Here is a 20,018-nt window from a genome sequence, read left to right as displayed (position 1 = left end):
GTACCCTTTAAATGTGTGTTTCTGTGGACCAGGAAGCACAGTGAACTCAACTTTACTGCTTTTGTGATTAAATTCTTAGGTCTAAGAAGTCATTATTTAAGTCAGTTCTCTCTTTTTGGTATCCATTATAAGTCGTTTCTCTCATGCAGGCATAAAGACATCTTATGGTGTAATTAAATAAATGATGCTAGAGTCTATTTTCCCTTAATTAAAAATTCCTTAAAATGTTTGCATTTCAGATTTTAATTCTAGTAACCCTTACTGAGTTCTTACTATGTTGGATGTAGGGGACTGAAAGGCAAGTAAGGTGAGTCTTTGCCTTCAAGGAGCTCACTATCCAGCAGAGAGGGCAAGTGCATCAGAGTGAGCCCTGCCCTGTTGTGGTCAGCACCACACCCACTATGAAAGACAGAGAGAGGTCCACCAGCCTCCTCCCTTCCCGGCACAGCTAGGTCGCTGCTGCTCCCCTCAGCAGGTGGATTCTCCTCCCTCAAATCTGGGCTGGCCTTGGGACCTGCCTTGGCCAACAGTTCTGGGACTTCCGATGTTAAACTGTGAAACCTAGTGTCTTCCACCTGGGTCTCTTGGAGCCCAGAGTAGCCATGTATGAAGTGCAATTGCTGTGGGTTACTTTGCTGTGAAAATACCCAAGCTAGCCAAGTGCAGAGGCTGCCGAGGAGTAAGAGATGTCCAGGAGCTTGCAGCTGCTCCAGCTATGCCCATGCAGGTGCCACACATATGAGAGACCTGGGTGAGAACCACCCAGCTGAGCCCACAGTACCATGGGAGGTCCTCTCTCTACCACCTCTCCTTTAAAAACCTCTGCATATGGGGTGCTTGGGTGGTTAGTTGGTTGAGTGTCAGACTCTTGGTTTTGGCTCCGGTCATGATCTCCTGGGTCACGGGATGGAGCCCTGAGTGGGGGTCTGCCCTCAGCAGGGAATCTGCTTGGGATTCTCTGCCTCAACCCCTCCCCTGACTCATGCATGCTTATGCTCTCTAAAGAAAATTAACTAAAAAAACAAACAACCGGGATCCCTGGGTGGCGCAGCGGTTTGGCGCCTGCCTTTGGCCCAGGGCGCGATCCTGGAGACCCGGGATCGAATCCCACGTCGGGCTCCCGGTGCATGGAGCCTGCTTCTCCCTCTGCCTGTGTCTCTGCCTCTCTCTCTCTCTGTGTGACTATCATAAATAAATAAATAAAAATTAAAAAAAACAAAAAACAAAAAACAAAAACAAACAACCCTCCCCCCACCAAAACAAAACTCAGCACAAGTCGTTTTAGACTTTATCCTATAAATCTCCAAATTGGGAAATGAGAAGACAATGTTTGAGTATCTATACCTATGTATTTTTTATATCTAAAATTAAGAAGAAAATTCGGCTTTACTGAGGCTTGGTGCCTGGCACCCTTCTTGTTCTTGCTCGGTCATCTATCAGACTCTCCCAGATCAGGGTCAGTCCTAAGTGAGACAGGGGTGGGGTGGGGGCTCCCTCAGTCACTCTTACCACTCTGTGATGTATCGTGGTTTACATGACCCTTCATACTGAAGTTCTGAGTTTTATTATCCTATAAATGGGATCATCTTTCAAATACATTGTACTGAAGCAGGTCATGACCATGAAAATGTTTCGTACCACACAAACATTTGCTCTTTATCTCACAGGAGAGTTCTTATAAAAGCTCTTCAACATAAAGATGAATTACTCATCTTTTTTTTTTTTCATAGAAAGACAAATGTTCTAAATTTGGTGACTCCTTCTGTGATGACAGAAGCTGAATTTATTCATTCATTTAAGAAGTATTTATTGAACAAATGTTTACTCTGCGGCAGGTGCTGAGGGTGCATTCAGGGTTGGTATTCACCTGGAAAACACCAGCATGGGCAGCATCCTGGCCAGTGTCTGCTGCTGCCCTGGTGGTGCCCAAAGTTAAATATTTCAACTATCATCCTTGGAGTCATCAGGGAACAAAACAGACAGAAATCCCTGCCCTTATGCAGGGGGCACAACAGGAGTACAATGAGTAAGTGAATTATATAGTAACTTAGTGGACAATAAGGGCTTGTGGAGAAAATAAAAGATGCAGGTGTGCTGCAGGAGGCAGTGGGCAGGTGTGTACAGGCGTGGGGCCATTGTGCCCCAGGGAGGCTGAGGGCACCGGAGAGGAGATGAAAGGAGCCTGGTGGACATCTGGGGAACAGTGTTTCAGGCGGAGGACACAGAGCATTTGGGCCTTTACTGCAGGACTCTGGCCTTGACTCTGAGTGGGGTGGGGGCCCCTGGAGGTTGTGGGCAGGGCAGCAATGTGGTCTGACCCATGTTTTAGCAGGTTGGCTCTGGCTGCTGTTCTGACTGTACTCCTGAGCAGAAACAGGGCCAGAAGCAGGAGACAAAGTCAGGAGGCTATGGTTGGTCAACAGTATACCCTTAGCCATCATCCTATGAAAAATGACATTACCATTCCCTCAAAGTGACATTTGGACATCGAGAGAGTCATTGCTTATAAAGGAAACATGTCATGGAGAGAAGATCTTGCAAAGAAATGCTGGAAAATGCTGCCTGCAGCCTGGTTTACTGTTGAAGATGGCCTATGTTTCCAGAAAGCTCTCCTATCTATACCACCAAACCTTCACAATTTTGTAAGCTGTTTCTAACTTTCCCAATGAAGAACTTACTACATTTTCAATCTCTGTTGAAAAAAATATAATCAACAACTCACGGAAGATGGAAATCTCCTGCCAAATGCCAATAAGAACCTTCAAAGAACTGGTGGCTAAGAATGAGCATGAGTGTCAGTAGGCCAAGATCCTCTGCCCCCGTAGGCCTATGTAACTTTGCAAGGTTTTGTTTTCAGCTCTAAAACCAAGTATTAAAATAAACTGAGTTTGGAAGGACTCCTTAAAATCACTAAATCACAGAACTATTATGAAATCAGTTATAAAAATTACATTTAATCCCATTGCTCTCACTAAAACACTATATCTTAATAAAAGCAAAATAATTTTATACTATTAAATATGAAATATTTCAAATTGTTTATTTAATCTTTAGTACATCCTCTCAAATTTTCATTGAGTACACTTTATAACGTCATAAAATAATGGGATAGTAGAACCTATGTATACTTTAAAATAAATACATGTATGTTTGAATGGCATGTTTAAAAGTTTCTTTTTTTGTCTTTTGATGGGGTATATAGTAAGAAAAAGGCTGGAGGTGATGGGGGTAGGAAGTAGGTTCGAGGTGGGTGTCCCCAGCCACCCAGTTAGGACTATTCGGGTTGACCTCCACCCTTGCTGCTGGGATGGACTGAGTGGTAAGATGCATGTGTTGACAATGAAAGGCTGCTCACAATGAACCTCACACACTGAAAACCTGCCTCAGCACCTTGAAATAGTCTACGGGCATTTATGTAATCAATTCTAATTAGCTTATGGCTATCCTTCTGTAAAACAAACAACATGAACAAAACTGTGCAATTTCTGGCCTTGAGGTATAGACGGCATACACATGAAGAGATACACAAAAATATGTGAACAATCTGAAGGTGCAACCAGAAATAAACTTCTCCCATGACCTTCTGATTTTTTCTTCTGTATTTCTGTGACTCCACAAATGCCCACTGGGCACTAACTGCATGTGTCTCCTACAGCAAGGGTCAGGTTCCACCCTCTGTCACAGTTACTATGGCCATACTGGCTGGGAAGCCTCAAGGGCAAGGCTGCTCATCTCTGCACAGGACAGGACTTGCCACAGTCACACCACCAATGCTGGCTGAGGGAGGAACAAGGAACAACGAACACCCTGAGTTAACAGGTGTGTGCAGCAGGCCGGGATCTGACTTGTCCTCCTGTGCTGGGAACGAGGCGCAGCTGCTTCTGGATACAGAGAAGGTGCAGGGTGCCGGCCCTCCCTTTCAAACCAAGAGATGTGCTATCAGTTTGCTCATGCAATGTGGATGCACTTCTCCTGCATGGTCTCATCCTGGGCTCTGGGGTGGAGGAGACAGCAGGGAACAAAACAAAGATCCTGCTCTTGTGCCTTTTACATACGAGTGAGGGGAAGAGACATTAAGTAAATGGTAAGTGCTAAGGAGAACATGAGTGAGACCTCCAGGAGAGCTTGCTAACAGAAAACTTCCTGATGAGTGACTGCTGAGCAAAGACCTAAGGGAAGGGAAGGGCTGAGCTGTGCAGATGTTAGGGGGAAGAGGAGGAATTCCTCACACAGCAAGCAGTTCCTTGAGGCTGGCACCTGTTTGTGGATCCTTGTACGGATTCTGGGTTTTTCTGTGGGTGAAGCTCTGGCATGTTCTGATTTTTCTTTTTTTTTTCTTTAAATACTTTATTTATTTATTCATGAGAAACAGAGAGGGAGAGGCAGAAACACAGGCAGAGGGAGAAGCAGGCTCCACGTAGGGAGCCATATGTGGGACTCAATCCGGGGACCCCAGGATCATGCCCTGAGTCGAAGGCAGACACTCAACCGCTGAGCTACCCACACGTCCCTCTTTCCTTCTTTTTTAAAGATTGATCATTCATTCATTCATTTAGACAGAGCATGAGTAGGGGATGGGGAGAGAGAGCAGGTTCCTCACCGAGCAGCAGGCCCTATGCAGGGCTTGGTCCCAGGACCCTGGGATCATGACCTGAGCTGAAGGCAGATGCCCAACCAAGTGAGCCACCGAAGTGCCCCACATGGTCTGATTTCTCTTTCAGGAAGAAAGCTCTGGCTGCTGGAGTATTCCAGGTAGAGCTGGAAGAAGCAGGGAGACTGCCACACTGGCTCAGGAAGGGGGTGCCTGGACCAGAGGGGGAGTGATGGAGAGGTAAGGAGCAGCTGCACTTCTGTTTTGTTGTGTGAGCTATTAATTTTTTTTATATATATATGTGTATATATATATATATATTCATTCCAGAAATCCTAATAATAATCTATTTGTGAGAGATTATGGTCCTCATATTACAGATAAGGAAACTGCCAGAGGTAAAGATACTTGTTCAAAGCCAAAGAATCAGTTATTGTTTAAAATAAAATTGAAATCAGTTAAGGTCTGTCTGAGGCCAGCGACCATGCATCACCTGCTAATCTCAGCACTACAACTGAAGTACACACCTTACAGTTTATCTGGCACTTATAGAAAAATTGCTGTTGAAGAGGGAAAAGAATGTCCTTGGATGCTTCTCAGTGAGATGGAAGCTTGACCAGGAGTGTCCACTGCTACTGTGTCACTGGTAACTGCCTCATGTAAATTCTAGAAAAAGGGTTTAAGCTGCTTTCATGTGGCTTCTAAAAAAACATAAATAAAAGAGGGAAGTCTGATATCCTTTATCATTGGTAGAAGTTTAGTTAAATGACTGGTCAATATGACAAACCCCTGAGTAAATCAGGGGGGCCAGGGCATGGCACTGGGGCAGCTCCAGAACTCAAAAAGCACAGCTGATCTGCTCCCTTATCTAATCTTTATGGCCTAACATGTGATACCTGCGGCTAATGAATCCAGAGAAAGGAGAAAAGGAGCAATGAAAAGATTATGAAAATTTATCTCAGAGGAAGCCAATATATTAAAAGGTAAGAAGGTCTCATCCTGATCTGATGTGAGCTAAAACCAACACTTAGAGAAGTCTGAAATTCTACAGACATTTGCTTGACAAAATTATAGTGCGTAAGCACAGAGATAATCTTCATTCAGATAACTTAATGCTGGTTTCTGACACAGACCTCTGATGCGCATATATATTATTATATGCAGAGAATGTTTATCCTGTTATGCCTAAATTCTGTTTCCCCAAATTAATGAGTAGAAACTATTTCTAAGACATTCTAAAGAGGCTCTCCTTTATTCAAAGGAGTCAAAAATCCTATGAAAATACCACTTAAAGTTAAAACTAATTTACATTTCTTCTCATATTCATATTAAAATTGGTTTCTTGGTAGTATAAATTTAAGTTCAATTCATTTAATTTTAATTCATTTAATTCTGAATATATGAAGAAAACACATATCCTATTTGTTTATCACAGTGAAACTGAACTCTCACCAGGAAAATATAATGTGAAGACAATTTCATCTTCTGGGAGAACGTTATGGTTCTGGGATGTTAAAAGCAGAACATAATGATAAGTAGCAGCAGCTCCCCCATCAATTCCACGCCTTCTTTAAATTCCACTGAGGATGGCAGTTTGGATGGAGACCCCAAAATCTATTCTGTCCATCTGTTTTATTATTCTTAGAACAACTGTCAAAAGTTGCCCAGGGATCAAGTTGCAAACATACTAATTTGCCTTTGAAAAGTAGGCCCTGAGGGAATTCTGGAACTCTGCTTATAAATTCAGAATCCCATCAGCTAGCGAGCCTGCCTACCCTTTGTGGAGGTATGAGACTTTGCACTTCCAGGCACACATCTGCCTCAAAGCCAGGATGCACTGATATACTTACATCCCACTTCATAGGCAAATGAAGGGAAAACCAAAGGGGCTTGGCATCTTCAGGCTGGCTTGTCCCATGACAAGCAGACACTGAGTTTTTATAAGGCAGCCCCTTCACTGATCATTCATGGATTAAGACCGAAGCTTTGTACTAGAGAGTCTAAGTGAGTGGGCACAGCAGAAGGACACAAATTTTGTACTCTTGTATGTCCTAGGACCAAATTAGTAAGACTGAAGTGTTAGAAGAAATCAGCTGAAGATAAACATCATAAGCCTCTAAGTACTGTATTGTTTCATTTTTGTGATTCTGATGAATGTGACAAGATGATGTGGATATACATAATATTGGAGGTGGGTCTGTAAGTAATAACGAGCAGTGTCCTAGGAGTGTCTGTTTAAGATACTGGCATTTTGGAAACATGCCACTGTTGGAAACTAAAGCAGCTGTGTACTTCTCAAGTTGGCTATGTTAAAGGCATGTGCAAAATACAACGTAAACATTAAAATGAATCTTTACTCTCTAGTGGCTTGCACACTGGACACCTGATCACAGGGGTGGGAGGGGAAGAGGAGGAGAAAAGGGGTGGGCATTAGCACTGATCCTCTGAACTCCCATCCTTCCCCTACCCGGGCCCCAGTGGTCTCTATCAAGTCTCAGAGAATAAAGTCAAATGCTTTCAAAGCACAGGACCCGAGAAACATATTTAAAGCACAACATTCAAAGTACCAATTTTAGAGTTTGGTAAAATTCCACAGTAGCAAACTAGAAAAAAACACCCCTTTAAGGCTAAATAATGATGGCATTTGGGTTGTACTCACCCACGGGTTACCAAAAAAGTATTCTACTTTGATTAAAAAATTTACTTGAGTGTGTTGCAAATTACTGTAGCTCAGAAACCTGCGGGGAGCTTACTGCATACACTAAGGCAGACGGGCACAGAAGGGATCACCATTTGGACTTGCCTGCTTTGTCCTTCTTTGGCTTTGCACAATCTCTTATTATAATAAGGCATGTATTATCCTTTTTGGAGATTTGAATAACAGAAAGTCTCACTTTCAAATATATTGCTTATAATCCCAGAGTCTACTAAATGTTCTGTGGATGCTGTTTATGGCATTATGCTCCTTTCAAAATGGGACTGATAATTAGTAAACTGAAATTTGATTAATGTTGGATTAAGAGGTTCTGATGTCTCGCTGGTATGTGTTATTTCAGTCTGTGGGCACTGGAAGAGATTGTCCTTAGGAAACTTGTTTCTTTCCCCTTTCCAAAGTGGGAAGATTAATTTAAAATCCTGATTTAAAAAAAAAAAAAAAAGAATTCAGTTTCATTCAACAGTTTGTAATCTAGGATTCAGTTTTTTCTCACTCTTCTTTGTTTTCTCACTTTGAAGCTGGAGCCAATGAATTAATAACTATTTGAGAGAGAATAAAATAAACTAGAAATAAAAGTCTTCCTCTAAAAATGCCAAGGGTGACCCCTTCCTGGTTATGGCAGAGTAACCTGGCATAGATAAATGATTCAGACAATCTCAGCTCTTACTAGATTCAAGTACAAAATTCTGAAAATATGATGAACTTCTCTGAAAACAAAGGACCTGTTTGGTGTAATATCGAAGGCTGTGAAAATAACCACTAGATAACATTTGAAGGAAAAAATTTAAATTGATACTGTGATGTGCTCTTTAAAGTTCAGGTTAGGGATACCTCTTTTAGTTTCCACAGAATTATAAAAAGGGCTGTAATTTCCAGAATTTTTTCTGTGCTCCACGGCCAAAAGATTCCATGTCTCTTCCTTGCCTGTGGATTTAAATCCATAATCTTGTTTGCCTACTACTGAAGAGTATGGGAGAATCAGGAATAATGGGCTCCCTTTGAAGCTGTGCCATTCCCAAAGTAACCATCTGAATGCTAAAGAAATATTGTCATTTATGAGATGACCTTTTGCTCTTTGAATAGTCAGACATTAACAAATGTTAAATGCCTAGAAACTGGAGCAGCACTATGAAAAAAAGTAAGTAGGGTCAGCAAATACCCTCTCACATGCTTTTGACATGATGACCATTTCCACTTTTCTAACAGCTTTCTAATAGCAAAATGTATTTGGGAACAACAGTGGAATTTGTGTCATCATGACCAAATGATTACGGTGCAAACCCGAGATTCTTCTGGGGCCCAGCAGGCTTCTGGTCCCTATGGAAACCAAACCTCAGATATTGTCCTCCACTCAGCTGGAGGACTGAGCGAGGGAGGCTTTTGTGCTGGGTGAGATTTCTTCCACAACCTTCCAGCACCAGACCCTAGTGCTTCCTCCCGACTCTTTTCTAATTGAGATGCAAATTGATCTCTCTGGCTGATTACACTTCCCTTAAAGCTACTGACAAATGCAGCTGTAACCAGAGTTTGTGGACTTTCCAACAAGTGACTTCAGCTGTCAGTATTTGCATGTGCAGCCAAGGCCCAGCCTGCTCCATGTCTCAGACATGTGGAGAGCTTCCCTTAGGCATTGCAGGCGTTTTATTTACGTGTATAAAATTTACATACAATTAAGAATTAAAAAAAAAAAAACCTACAAGTACAACCCTAGGATTTAGAAACAGACTCTGGCACCAAACGTTATTTAAGGCCTATCCAGACACTTCTTTTTTCCTGAGACTGGAGGGGCACGCCTCTCCTGGGAAGGCATGGCTTTCCTGGCAACATTGTTTCCTTCTCACTTCCTTCTTGTCTGTAAGTTTTCTGACTTTAACACTATTTGAATTCAATCTGTCTCTCAAAAACTAACTAAATAAACAAATTTATCACTTTAGGAAAATGGGATAACTGAATAGCCTTTACTTTTCATGCCTGTCAGTAAGATTTAATTAATTTCAAGACCAAATATAAAATCACCATTCTCATTGTCAGAATTTCTACACGAATGTGGTTCGGTAACTTTTTGGGGTGGTGATGAATGGATTATTATTTAGAATGCAATAGAATATAAAAGTAATATGCACAAAACACTATCATTCAGTATAAAGAAAAATACACATGGAATATAATTTTTCAGTAAAAATTCTAACACCTCGTTTTTCTTGAATACTATCATGTACGTATTTTTGCCAGTATAGTTCACTCAAAAACTACTGAGTACCCACTATGTGCCAGGTGCTGTTCTGAGTGTTGGGGATCCAGGTATGAAGTGGAATAAAAAGGATTTTGAGACTATATCAATATATACATATGTAAATATGTACTCTATTTGTAAAACCATTATTTCTTGGATAAATGAGGTTTTCAATTTTGAAAAAATTCAGTTTTATAAATACGATTTGCTTTTGTCTCTGTTTACCAAAAAAAATTTTTTTTTAACCAAATCAATCTCTGTCCCTTCCTCTCTCTCTTTATACATACTCATATTCATAATTTACTACGAGGTACACGAGACCAGGGTATCAACCAAATGGAGACAAGGCCCCTGTGGAGCAGCTCGTAGTATAATCAGGAGACAGAAGAGGATAGAGGGAGGCCCCGTCTGGCTACGAGAGTCTCACAGGGCTCGATGGCTGTGGGAGGGTGAGCAATCTGTGTCACAGGAGAGACCCAATGGGAGTGTCTGGGGTCAGCAGAGCTCACTGTTCCCAAAGGTCCCACTGTGGGAAGGAGCACCGGCCTGTGAAGAACTGGCTCTGAGATATTGTGACCCCAGAGCCATGGACAGGAGAGGGGCAGAGCAGAAAGCTGGGTTGCTGCTATTTCCCTAAGCAGCAGCCACCAGCCTGGTTTCTGCACAGATTGTGAGATTTACACTAACTTTTCTGGAGGGGATGGTCTTTTGTCTCATAGCAAGAAGTCACTTTACAGCAAAGGAGTACAGAATGGTTTCTTGCTCCCACTCCTTGAAGACTTTGCCCATACCATGTGCTCTTCCCAGGCTCCATCAGGCACCAACGGAGGAGGGCAGCCCCAAACCCAGGGAGCCACACCTTCACACGGAGAGGGCCTGCCACATATCATGGAGGGAAGACAGTCTCTAGCCTTTAATACCTGTAGATGGGAGAAAGGAAGTACTTCCCAGACCTAAGTCCACAGGTGAGTGGTTCCAATTTTGAGAACACAGGTTTAAAACTCCAAGCTGGTGAGATGATAAAAATAACCAGGGTGTCACGGACTCCTCACCAAAGACTGCATTGTGTTAACCTGCTTGGCTCACTAACCATCTCACTAACCTGCAGAGGGAGGCCAGCTCAGGTAGGGTGGGTGCTGTGATGGTGGTGCTGAGTACCAGGCCTCAGCGCTGGAGGCACATGGACTGGGCGAGCTGTGGTGACAGGAGAGCACACAGACTGTTAGGAAGCTGACTGCTGCCAGCAAGAAAGGGGGCCCAGTGGGGTCAGAAGCTCTGATTCTTGGAGAGAAGTCAGAAACCTAGATTTCTGAAAATGCAAAATCTTCTGATTTTTCAAAGAGGCTGACACACTCAATCTTTATAAGTAACACTGGAGGCCAACTGCACTTCAAACAAAACCCATCTGGGGGCTAGATTCAGCCTGCAGGCAGCTGGTTTGTCAGCTCTGGTTTTTGAACATTGGCTTGACTTTGAGCTAAAAACTGCTCCTTGGTTGCCTCTGTTTTTTGGTCCCAGTTCTATTGCCTTCTTTAAAAAAAACCCCAGGCTTCTGAAACAACTTCTTCTTGGTTTTAATGGCTCCCTGAGACCTCTAGGTATAGCGGTCACTATTAATCTGGGCATGTTCTGGGTTGGTCAAGGTCTCTCCTTACAGTGTGGGCCCTGAGCAGAGCCCCTTTCACAGTGTGGCCTGAGGCTTCAGGAGCAGAGGCTTGATGCCTTTGTTTCGCTTCTGTGACCCGCCCCTCAGGGGCCTCAGGCTGTAGTCTAAGAGAACAGATAGGTCCCTGCATCACCTCTGGTCTCTCACCCCAAATCTATGCTTAACCAAAATCCTCAGATGTTTCCCAGGGCCTGCTGTCACATCCCATCATCCCCATCCTGTCCACACACCACTGATCATGTAAACCCAGGCACATGGGTCTACCCTGCTAAATCTCACCTTGTTGGGTTTGCGCCTAAAAGTCTCATCTGTTGATGTAATCCTAGTTTTTGATTTTGCCTCATGTCAACTAAGTTAACCCTCTTAGCTTTCTGACCAATGGTAAACATGTTCTAGACCTTTGTGAAAGTTGCTGATAAAAACATTGTTGTGTGGTAGAAGGGTTGAGCAAAGCTGTGGTGCACATGCAGTACCAGAGACACAAAGGCCCAATGGACTGGTGGTCCATGAATTAATGCATTGTACGTCTGGCTAGAGTGAAGTCACCCAACTCCCCTGGGTCCCTATTTCTCTCTCCTATTTGCCAGATGACTGTGATATTTTATCTTGCGGTTTACCAAAATTAAGATTCTAATTTAAAAGCTTTCTCTAATCTCTGAGCTTTCTCTAATCTCTGAAGATAGTTATCTTATCAAACACAATTAATGTGTTTGGGATATTTTCTTCTTTGTACAGTCATTATTTTCTGAAAGCTCACAGCTATTTAATAATCTAGCATAACAATTTTATAAGAGGTCCATGCAACATTCTAAATCCATCCTTATAATCCTATTTGAAAACAAGGAAAACATTTTCCTGTTTTCAGTTCTGGGTGCATCCTTTATTTTACTTGATTTTGGGGCAGGGGGTAGTTCTTCTGGATCTGAGACCACTGTTGGAAATCTGTTCTACAACTAGACATATAATGGCCTTAAAGGCTAGACCTTAATTTCAGGGGCTGGTTCTTTTTTCCTTTCTTCCCCCCCTCTTCTTATAATGTTCTCAATGATTTGAGTTTTAATTCAAACTCTTTCACACAGTTTTCTGTCCCTTCCTATATGAAGAATATGGAGGACAAGTGGAGTAAAGGTTAATGTGACAGCCTTCTGTCAGGGTGGCATGGAGCTCTCTTTCAGTCTTGATGCACCCGTGTTGAATGTGCACTCATCGGACCCCACCCTGGGCAAGCAACACTGGCTGCACTTCCATGTCTTTCCTTCTCTCTGAGAGACAGTTGTAATTTTATAATAAAAAAATCTCTCATTTCTTATTCCCTTTTATAGTTTCAACCCACCCATGGGAATATGCCATTTCTTGATCTGAACTCTACTTTTTGAAACATACTTCCCAAGTGTCAAGGTACAAGTCTACTCGTTTTCCTCCCATTCTTACATGAATGCTAGCACAAAGTTATTACCTCTGCAACATTCACAGTCACAAATCCAAACCTTTCAAATTGCTAAGGAACAGATCCAAAATAATAGTTCCCCTCATTTGCTTCCTCTGTCTTCTGAGAAAAGGATATTGTTTGTCTGTCAAAAACTGATCAAATGCTTGTTGCCTTTAGTAGAATGCGGGGTGGAGCTGACACTGAGTGGCACCAATCCCTGTCACAATGACATTTTGCCTCTGCACCTGTTTAGAAGCGTGGACTGGGAAAGCACTGTGTGCGCCTTCCCAAATGGAGCAGGGCTTCATTCTGGTGGCTGCCCTAAGGTCTGTCCCTCCATGCACTTCCCATTCTCAAGCACTTCCATCCCACCCAGGAGTGTCTTCTTTCTTTTTGGTGCTGCTATTATCTGATGTGTTTGCCTTTCCTTTAAATAATTCAGTCCTGGGTCCTATCATACCCAATGCTCTGGGTGAAGACATGAAACTGCTACAATCAGCTACGGACAAGACTTCTCAGAAGAGTATGTCCTGTGACCACTGCTAAAGTAACCCTTCATTTTTCTGCTCCTCCTTTTCTGTGACACTATTTTCTCCCTTTACTCTGCCTTCCTCTCTACTTCCTCCTCCCAAGCTACTTCTCAAACATGATGCCCTGGAGAGGTCTGTTCCTGACCATCTTCTCATTTCCTTGCATAGCGCAGCAGATCCAGCAGGTCCCACGCTGAATTAATCTACCTGGTTTATGTAGGGATCCAATCCATTCCCCTGCCATTGCCTTAGATCAGGCCTTCACCTTCTCTCAGAACTCCTCCCACTGCCCCCTGGATGCTCCTGTCACTTCCATCTTCACCATGTGTGCATGTGTATACTTCTGCTCTGCTGTATGGAAGCTTTTGCAGTTCTCAAATGTCATGTGCATTTTTAGAGCTTGGTCGCTAAGCAAACACTGTCCACCACTTGGAATATCTTATTCATATTTCTACTTCCAGGGGCTAAGTGCCTAGCAAGGCGGCAGTGAATGTTGACAAATGCAAACTGGTTCTGCATGGCAAAATATACTACATAGTACTGTCTGACTCATTTTCATACACTTTTCTTAAGCATATAGAGACAAACGGAGGAAATTAAAGATCATCCCAGGAATAAGAACCAAGATCCTACTGGAGAAGTTAGAAATGGGGTTGTTATACCTTTAGGGAAGAGAGGCCACTTTTGAAGGTATATAAATTGAGACCAAAACTTAGCAATGATATTAGGAAGTCATAAGTCTAAGAGAGAATCCATAGTATTATCCACTATATCCATTAATTGAAAATGAAACTAAATTTCACTTAAGAGGTACAAAATTACTTTTCCTTAGGCAGCCCAGTTCTCTCCATCAAATGCTGATAGTTCCAGAGAGGAGAGATGGTGAATGCCATTGTGGCTATTGTTCTATTGAAGTGGACGTTTATTTTAAAAAGCCACCATCTGTTTGATTCAGAGCGAGCTCCTCCTAATGGGAGTGCTGCATGTTATGTGGCAACCTTTTCCCTGAAACAAGTTAGCTGAGGAGGAGAATGAGAGAGCCCTGGCTCTGACGATCTGGGGAACTTCCACCAGCCGAGCATGGTTTGATTTTGGAATTTTTAGTTGGCTTGGGAACCGTAAACATAACATGTGGCAAACTTCCCATTTACAACACTCTAGGCATGGGAATAGGCCCCCTGATTGCCCATGAGGGATAGAAAAAGCAGATGGCAGGTGAGTTGGCCCTTGTCACTCAGAAAAGCAGTGGCCACGGGACAAGGGCTCCACTTGACATATTAGATTTAGCCTGCTGAGGAAGTTACCAGAAAACCCAGGAAGGACAAAGGGGCTGGACTGAACTGTTACTGAGGGTGCTTTCCAAACACATCCCTACTGTGTTCACTTTTTGATCATGTACGACAATGGTATATTCTTCAGTCTCATGTGAGTCTTCACCACACAGTTCCAACTGTTTGATCATTTAGCCAAGGGTACCCCAAACAAGAACTCCTTTGATATTAATTCTAAGCTAGATTTACTGCTCAAAAAGATCCCTAGAGGCAAATCCATTCTAACAATATGCCCACCTTTCTGTTTCATAAGAAATGTTGTATTTTCTTAAACATTACTGAACAAACTTGATGTGTTTACTGCTCACATCTCTACTTCTAGTTAAATACTGTATAACACTGAATCACAACTGACACTATTTTAGGGCACTGAAGTGTCAATCATTAGGTGGGCAGGGCACAAGAAATGCAAACTAACTCCACTGGCTCTTTTCTTCATTTGTCATCAAGCTCAATGCTTGGCTATCTGTGGTCAATACAAAAGAAAAACAAAAAACAAAACAAAACTAGTACTTTCTCTCTAAAGGATTGAAAGAAAGTCTGAAGTAAACAACATGTCCTTTGTTCATACAATAGTCATTCTGATACCTGAGTGACATTTGGAAGCAATGAACAGTTTGGTGATGTTCTACTTAACAGCTGTAACCTTAATATTAGAAACAAAATGGGGACACACAGTTGCCCATATACAATGGCTGGTGTTGACAAAGAAATTTCCCATTCTTCGTCAGCACCCACTACTATACCTAATATCTTAGGGCAACCGGAAATAGCAATGTTTTCTCAGAAATTTGGTGTCTTCTAGGGCCATACATGTAAGCTGCTATATTCCTTATCGGGTCTTGGTTCATATGCCAATAAAAGTTGCCAGGGGATATACTGTCAGGCTTTAGGAAGGAAATAAAATCTAATAAATACCCAGGAAGAGAATTCCCTAGCTCCTACTGGGGCAGGGGGTGGGTAGTGGTGGTGATTGGGATGGGTTCCTGAGAGGGCTTCATGGGCATGTGACCTGAGCAGCTGCACAGTGCTTACAATGGGCCCTGCTTGGTTTAATACTCTGCTGTTGCTCTCTTGATGTTCTTAATAATTTTATCTTTGATCTTGTGTTTTGCACTTGAAGACTGATGAGAGAATGGAGCATGCATGTGGGCAAAGGAAATGCACACAACATGTGCTCTGCTGGTTCCTTGCACATAAACCTTAGCAGTGCCCCAGGAGCAGGACTATGGTGGAGCCATAGTGCCTGGAAGGTAAGAGAGACTCAGAGGGAGCACAGGGGAGTGTTACCACAAGACTGAATAAGTGGGAAAGCAGACTATTCTGAGAGGCATACTTTCCACCTGAACCAGAACTTACTTTGAGCACAAAAAGCAGTGTTGTTCTAAGAACAATAACCAAGAAATCATATATATCCTTAGTTGTGTTACTTCTCTGTGTTAGCCAATAATTTACTCTGAAAATGATGTCAGAGAAGGAAAAGGAAAAACAGAGGGACTCATAGTTCCTTTTCCTATCAGCCCTTCCTTACTCATCCATGAACTGAAAGAAGTGTTGGTATAGTATGTACGTATGAAGAATGAGAGAAAAATAGGTAAGTTAGTTTTGTGCAGTCTTTTCACTGTTAAGAACAGAACATATCCCTGTACAAGTCACAAAAATATGAGCTATGTCATTGTGGTAATTCCATAGGCATTCCATAAAGTTAAATGCTTTAGCATTAGTATATTAAACAATATAAAAACTGATAAAATTAATGCTAATAATCTAAATTTTTAATATTTCTTGACTTAAAGTGACATTAGATAGCAAATAAATACACCATGACAAGTCGAGAGAAAAAGCAGAAAAAGAACGGAAAAAACTTTATATTGTAGCATGTTTAAAAACACTTTCCAAAACACCTGGGTGGCTCAGTGGTTGAGCGTCTGCCTTTGGCTCAGGGCGTGATCCTGGGGTCCCAGGATTGAGTCCCACATTGGGCTTCCTGCATGGAGCCTGCTTCTCCCTCTGCCTGTGTCTCTGCCTCTCTCTGTGTGTCTCTCATGAATAAATAAATAAAATCTTAAGAAAAAATAAAGACACTTTCCTTGCTTTTTGAATGAGGGGCCCTACATTTGCATTCTCTTCCAGGACCTCTTGGTCCCAAGCCCTGGTTTTAGATATGTCCAAAGTAGTACTAATTTTCTCAGTCCTTGGGGGAACTTACAGAGGCTTGAGATGGTTGCCCCTGAAATCAGGCAGCCTCGACTCTGTGCTAAGATTAGAATTTTCAAGGTGGACCATGAAGTGACAAGGTTGGGAAAGCTCAGCTTCCTAGAAGCTTGGTTTTGTGTCTATCACACGTACTCTGTACTCTGATGGGCCTGACCATGCATTAAATGCTAAAAATCCCAAGTTTACCACTCAAAAACACTCGGACTCCTGGGCTTTCTATGGTGTCCTGTCTGGAATGCCATCCCTCCTTCCTGGGGACAGCTTCCCTCTCATCCCTCCAACCTCAGCCTACATGATTTCTCTGCAGAGAGATTTTTCCCTGGTCCTGTTTCACCAATCCTCTATTGAGTTGCTTTATACCACATTCGTGTCTTCTCTGTGATGTGTGGGGTAAAAACCCTATACCTTGCTCCCTGTGTATTGCAAGCTCCTGCTGCTGGGCTCAGCAGTTTTCGAGTCCACACTGTTTGTTTGCTAAATGAGAATGCAAGGAGACATCTGTGATTAGGATGTGTTAGGTTATTCAGTGTTTTTCAAAATTCAAATCTAAGACTTATCTCTACAAAGCAGCAAATTCCAGACATCAGCTGCTATACAATCCAGTTTAGACTTTTGCCCAAGCATGTGAGGACCATGATCTTTTAACAAAATGTTAAGGGAGCAGTTAAATATTAATAGCCTAGGCGGACATCTATAATTATTTAAAAAGTATAATAATTAGTAATTTAGTAATGTTTTAAAAAGCAGAAGTACAGAAAAAAAACCCTTTTTTCTTTTTTTCTACTTTTCTCAACGTTTCTTATTATACGTTTGGTTTCTGGCCTATATTAGCACTTTGCGTAGGCAGAAATTAAACAATAGAGTAGTTAAGTGATTACAAAGCTTTCCCTATTGATTACATCTTTATAAAAATTATATATAGAATTTCATTTATTTTATTTTATTCATTTTTAATTTTTTAAAAAGATTTTATTTATTTATTCATGAGAGACACAGAGAGAGAGAGGCAGAGACACAGGCAGAGGGAGGAGCAGGCTAAATGAAGGGAGCCCGACGCGGGACTCAATCCAGGGCCTCCAGGATCACACCCCGGGCTGAAGGCAGCGCTAAACCACTGAGCCACCCAGGGATCCCTCTCATTTCTTGTTTTAAATAACTTATTTCAACAGCATGAACTGAATCTTCTCAGGATATAAAAGAAAAATACTTAAATTTTTATAATGATCAACATAATAGGTTTTGTTACTTTCCCTTTCTTGATTTCTATACCAAGTTGTACTCTGAGATGTCAACGTGGTTATCTTCTGAGACACTGGACAATATAGCATTTACTAACCCACATTAGCATCAGTAGCCCTGGCTGGCATCCACATTAGTCTAATGTGATTCATCGAAAAGTTTTTCAAGTGACACTGAATCTTATTCTTTGAACTTGTAACAATATTGTTTTCCCTAAACCTGATTATTCTGATGCTATATTCATTCTTATTTGAGAAGGCAGTGTTGAACAAAATAACAAAGCATGTTCTTTGTAATGAGAAATTTGATAAGTGGGGAAGGTGACGTGCCAAAAATCACAATGGACTTATAGGATGCAGAGTTTTCTTGTTTGCAAATGATTTTTCCCTGCCTTGGTCCAACATACTTGACTGATGAGTGTCCAGCTCATCCTAGTTGACATGCAAACTGACAAGCCAATCGCTGAATAGGTCTTTCTCATTTCTGCCAAAAACCTCTTTCAAGCTGTTTGTGAAATAAAAACCCCCATGCTGAAGGCTGAATTGACACCAGCTCTAAGATTAAGTCTAGAGTGCTGTGGATATCACTTCAGAGAATGCCATCTTCCAAACACACACCACCAGCCTGGACAAAGTGCGAGGGAGCACGCAGAAGGGAATAATGTTGCCCTGGCCCCCGGGGAGGGACCAGATGGGACCTAATAGCTCTTTTCTACTACTAATTTCTATGATAATTCCAAGTTGCCACATGGCATATGTATTTTTTTTTTTAAATCTAAAGACAGAATATCAGTCAATACAGTGACCAGGATTTTAATGAATGGTATTTTTCATGAACTGTATCTATTCACACATGGTATTTCTCACCCACTCTCACCCCCACCCCTTCAGCAACATATCACTTATGGTTGGAGTGGGAGAAGTATAGACAGAGGTCAAACACAACATGTTTATACTCATTATCAATACCAGTTAGAAACAGAGAAATTTTAAGTTTTACTAGGAGGTCAGATGCATTTTGTAGCAATTTTATGATGTCACCTTAATTTCTTTTTCTTATAATCAGACATTATGCCTAGACTTATAAAGTGTGCTGACTGATTTTTTTTTTTCTGAGAAAAAAAAATTACAAAAGTGAAATTTCTTCTGGTTTTAGAGAGAAGATCAAGGGTTGGTGAAGATTTGGGAAACATTACAAAAGGACTTTTAGCCATTCTCACTGATGAGTTCCAAAGCAACTTCACTGAGGATGTCTTTCCCTGTCCCCCAGCCAGATGCAATTGCCCTCTCCTCTGACCTCCTAGAAGGCCATTCATACTTCCAGTGGCACTCATCACATTCTTTGATTGATTAGATTCATTTCATTTGTTGTTGGCTTCGGGTAGGTACCCTGGGTGACCCCACTACATTTTCCTCAGCATCTCACCTTCCACACACAATAGACTGCAACTCACAGGGATGGGCAGAAGGGAACCCAACCTCAGGCAAAGCACCGGGAAAGGATGAACCGCTCTTAATGGTCACAGCTTCTTGGCACAGACTTACATGACTACATTATGAACATAAACTCTTCTGGGGTTCGGTGAAGCACAGTATTATTATACTTAATATAAATTAATAGATGGTTTGAAGATCACACAATGTTATTTTCAACACATACTGAAAAACGTTCTCTATTCCCTCTTCAACCCAGTGAATACTTACCTCTCATGGCAAACTGCTGAGAATCAGGATTTGGGGATAGTTAATAGGTACATACTCAAAACAAAAAGATACAAGCTCTGGTAGAGTGGGATGAGGCACTTCACGGCCCTGCTGGCATTGATGCACGTGGCACATATAAGGCTTGGCAGGAGCTTCCCACTCACTATGGCTCCGTCAAACAGAGGCCCAAAAAACGGAACCTGTTGATTCAAAACAGAAAAACACTTACTTTTCAAAACCAGTAAAAATCAAACTAGACATGAGAATAGCTGGTTGATGTCTCAGACCTGTCATGACCATGCAGACCATCACCCACAGAAGAGATGCTAACCTTAGCATGATATGATGGAGGGCTTTCAAATC

At 41.9% G+C, this 20,018-nt stretch overlaps 1 protein-coding gene across 8 annotated transcripts in view; it reads right to left on the bottom strand.

The window, feature by feature from the left end:
* RALGAPA2 (Ral GTPase activating protein catalytic subunit alpha 2) overlaps positions 1-20,018 on the bottom strand; it is a 327,065-nt gene that overhangs the window by 63,462 nt on the left and 243,585 nt on the right. For 6 of the 8 annotated variants that reach the window (XR_005377488.1, XR_005377487.1, XR_005377490.1 and 3 more), the window contains one exon: positions 19,728-19,855. Coding sequence is in view for 2 of the 8 variants with exons in the window: in XM_038571432.1 (XP_038427360.1) it covers positions 19,728-19,855 (128 nt within the window). In the remaining 6 variants the exon portion in view is untranslated. Of the gene's footprint in view, positions 1-19,655; positions 19,856-20,018 lie in introns of all 8 variants that reach the window. The other 2 variants (XR_005377489.1, XM_038571433.1) reach the window with 1 other exon arrangement.

Source organism: Canis lupus, chromosome 24 (assembly GCF_011100685.1).
Source record: "Canis lupus familiaris isolate Mischka breed German Shepherd chromosome 24, alternate assembly UU_Cfam_GSD_1.0, whole genome shotgun sequence".
NCBI classification, from domain to species: Eukaryota; Metazoa; Chordata; class Mammalia; order Carnivora; family Canidae; genus Canis; species Canis lupus.
Note: the sequence above shows the minus strand (reverse complement) of the source record. Positions and strands in the feature narration are given on the sequence as shown.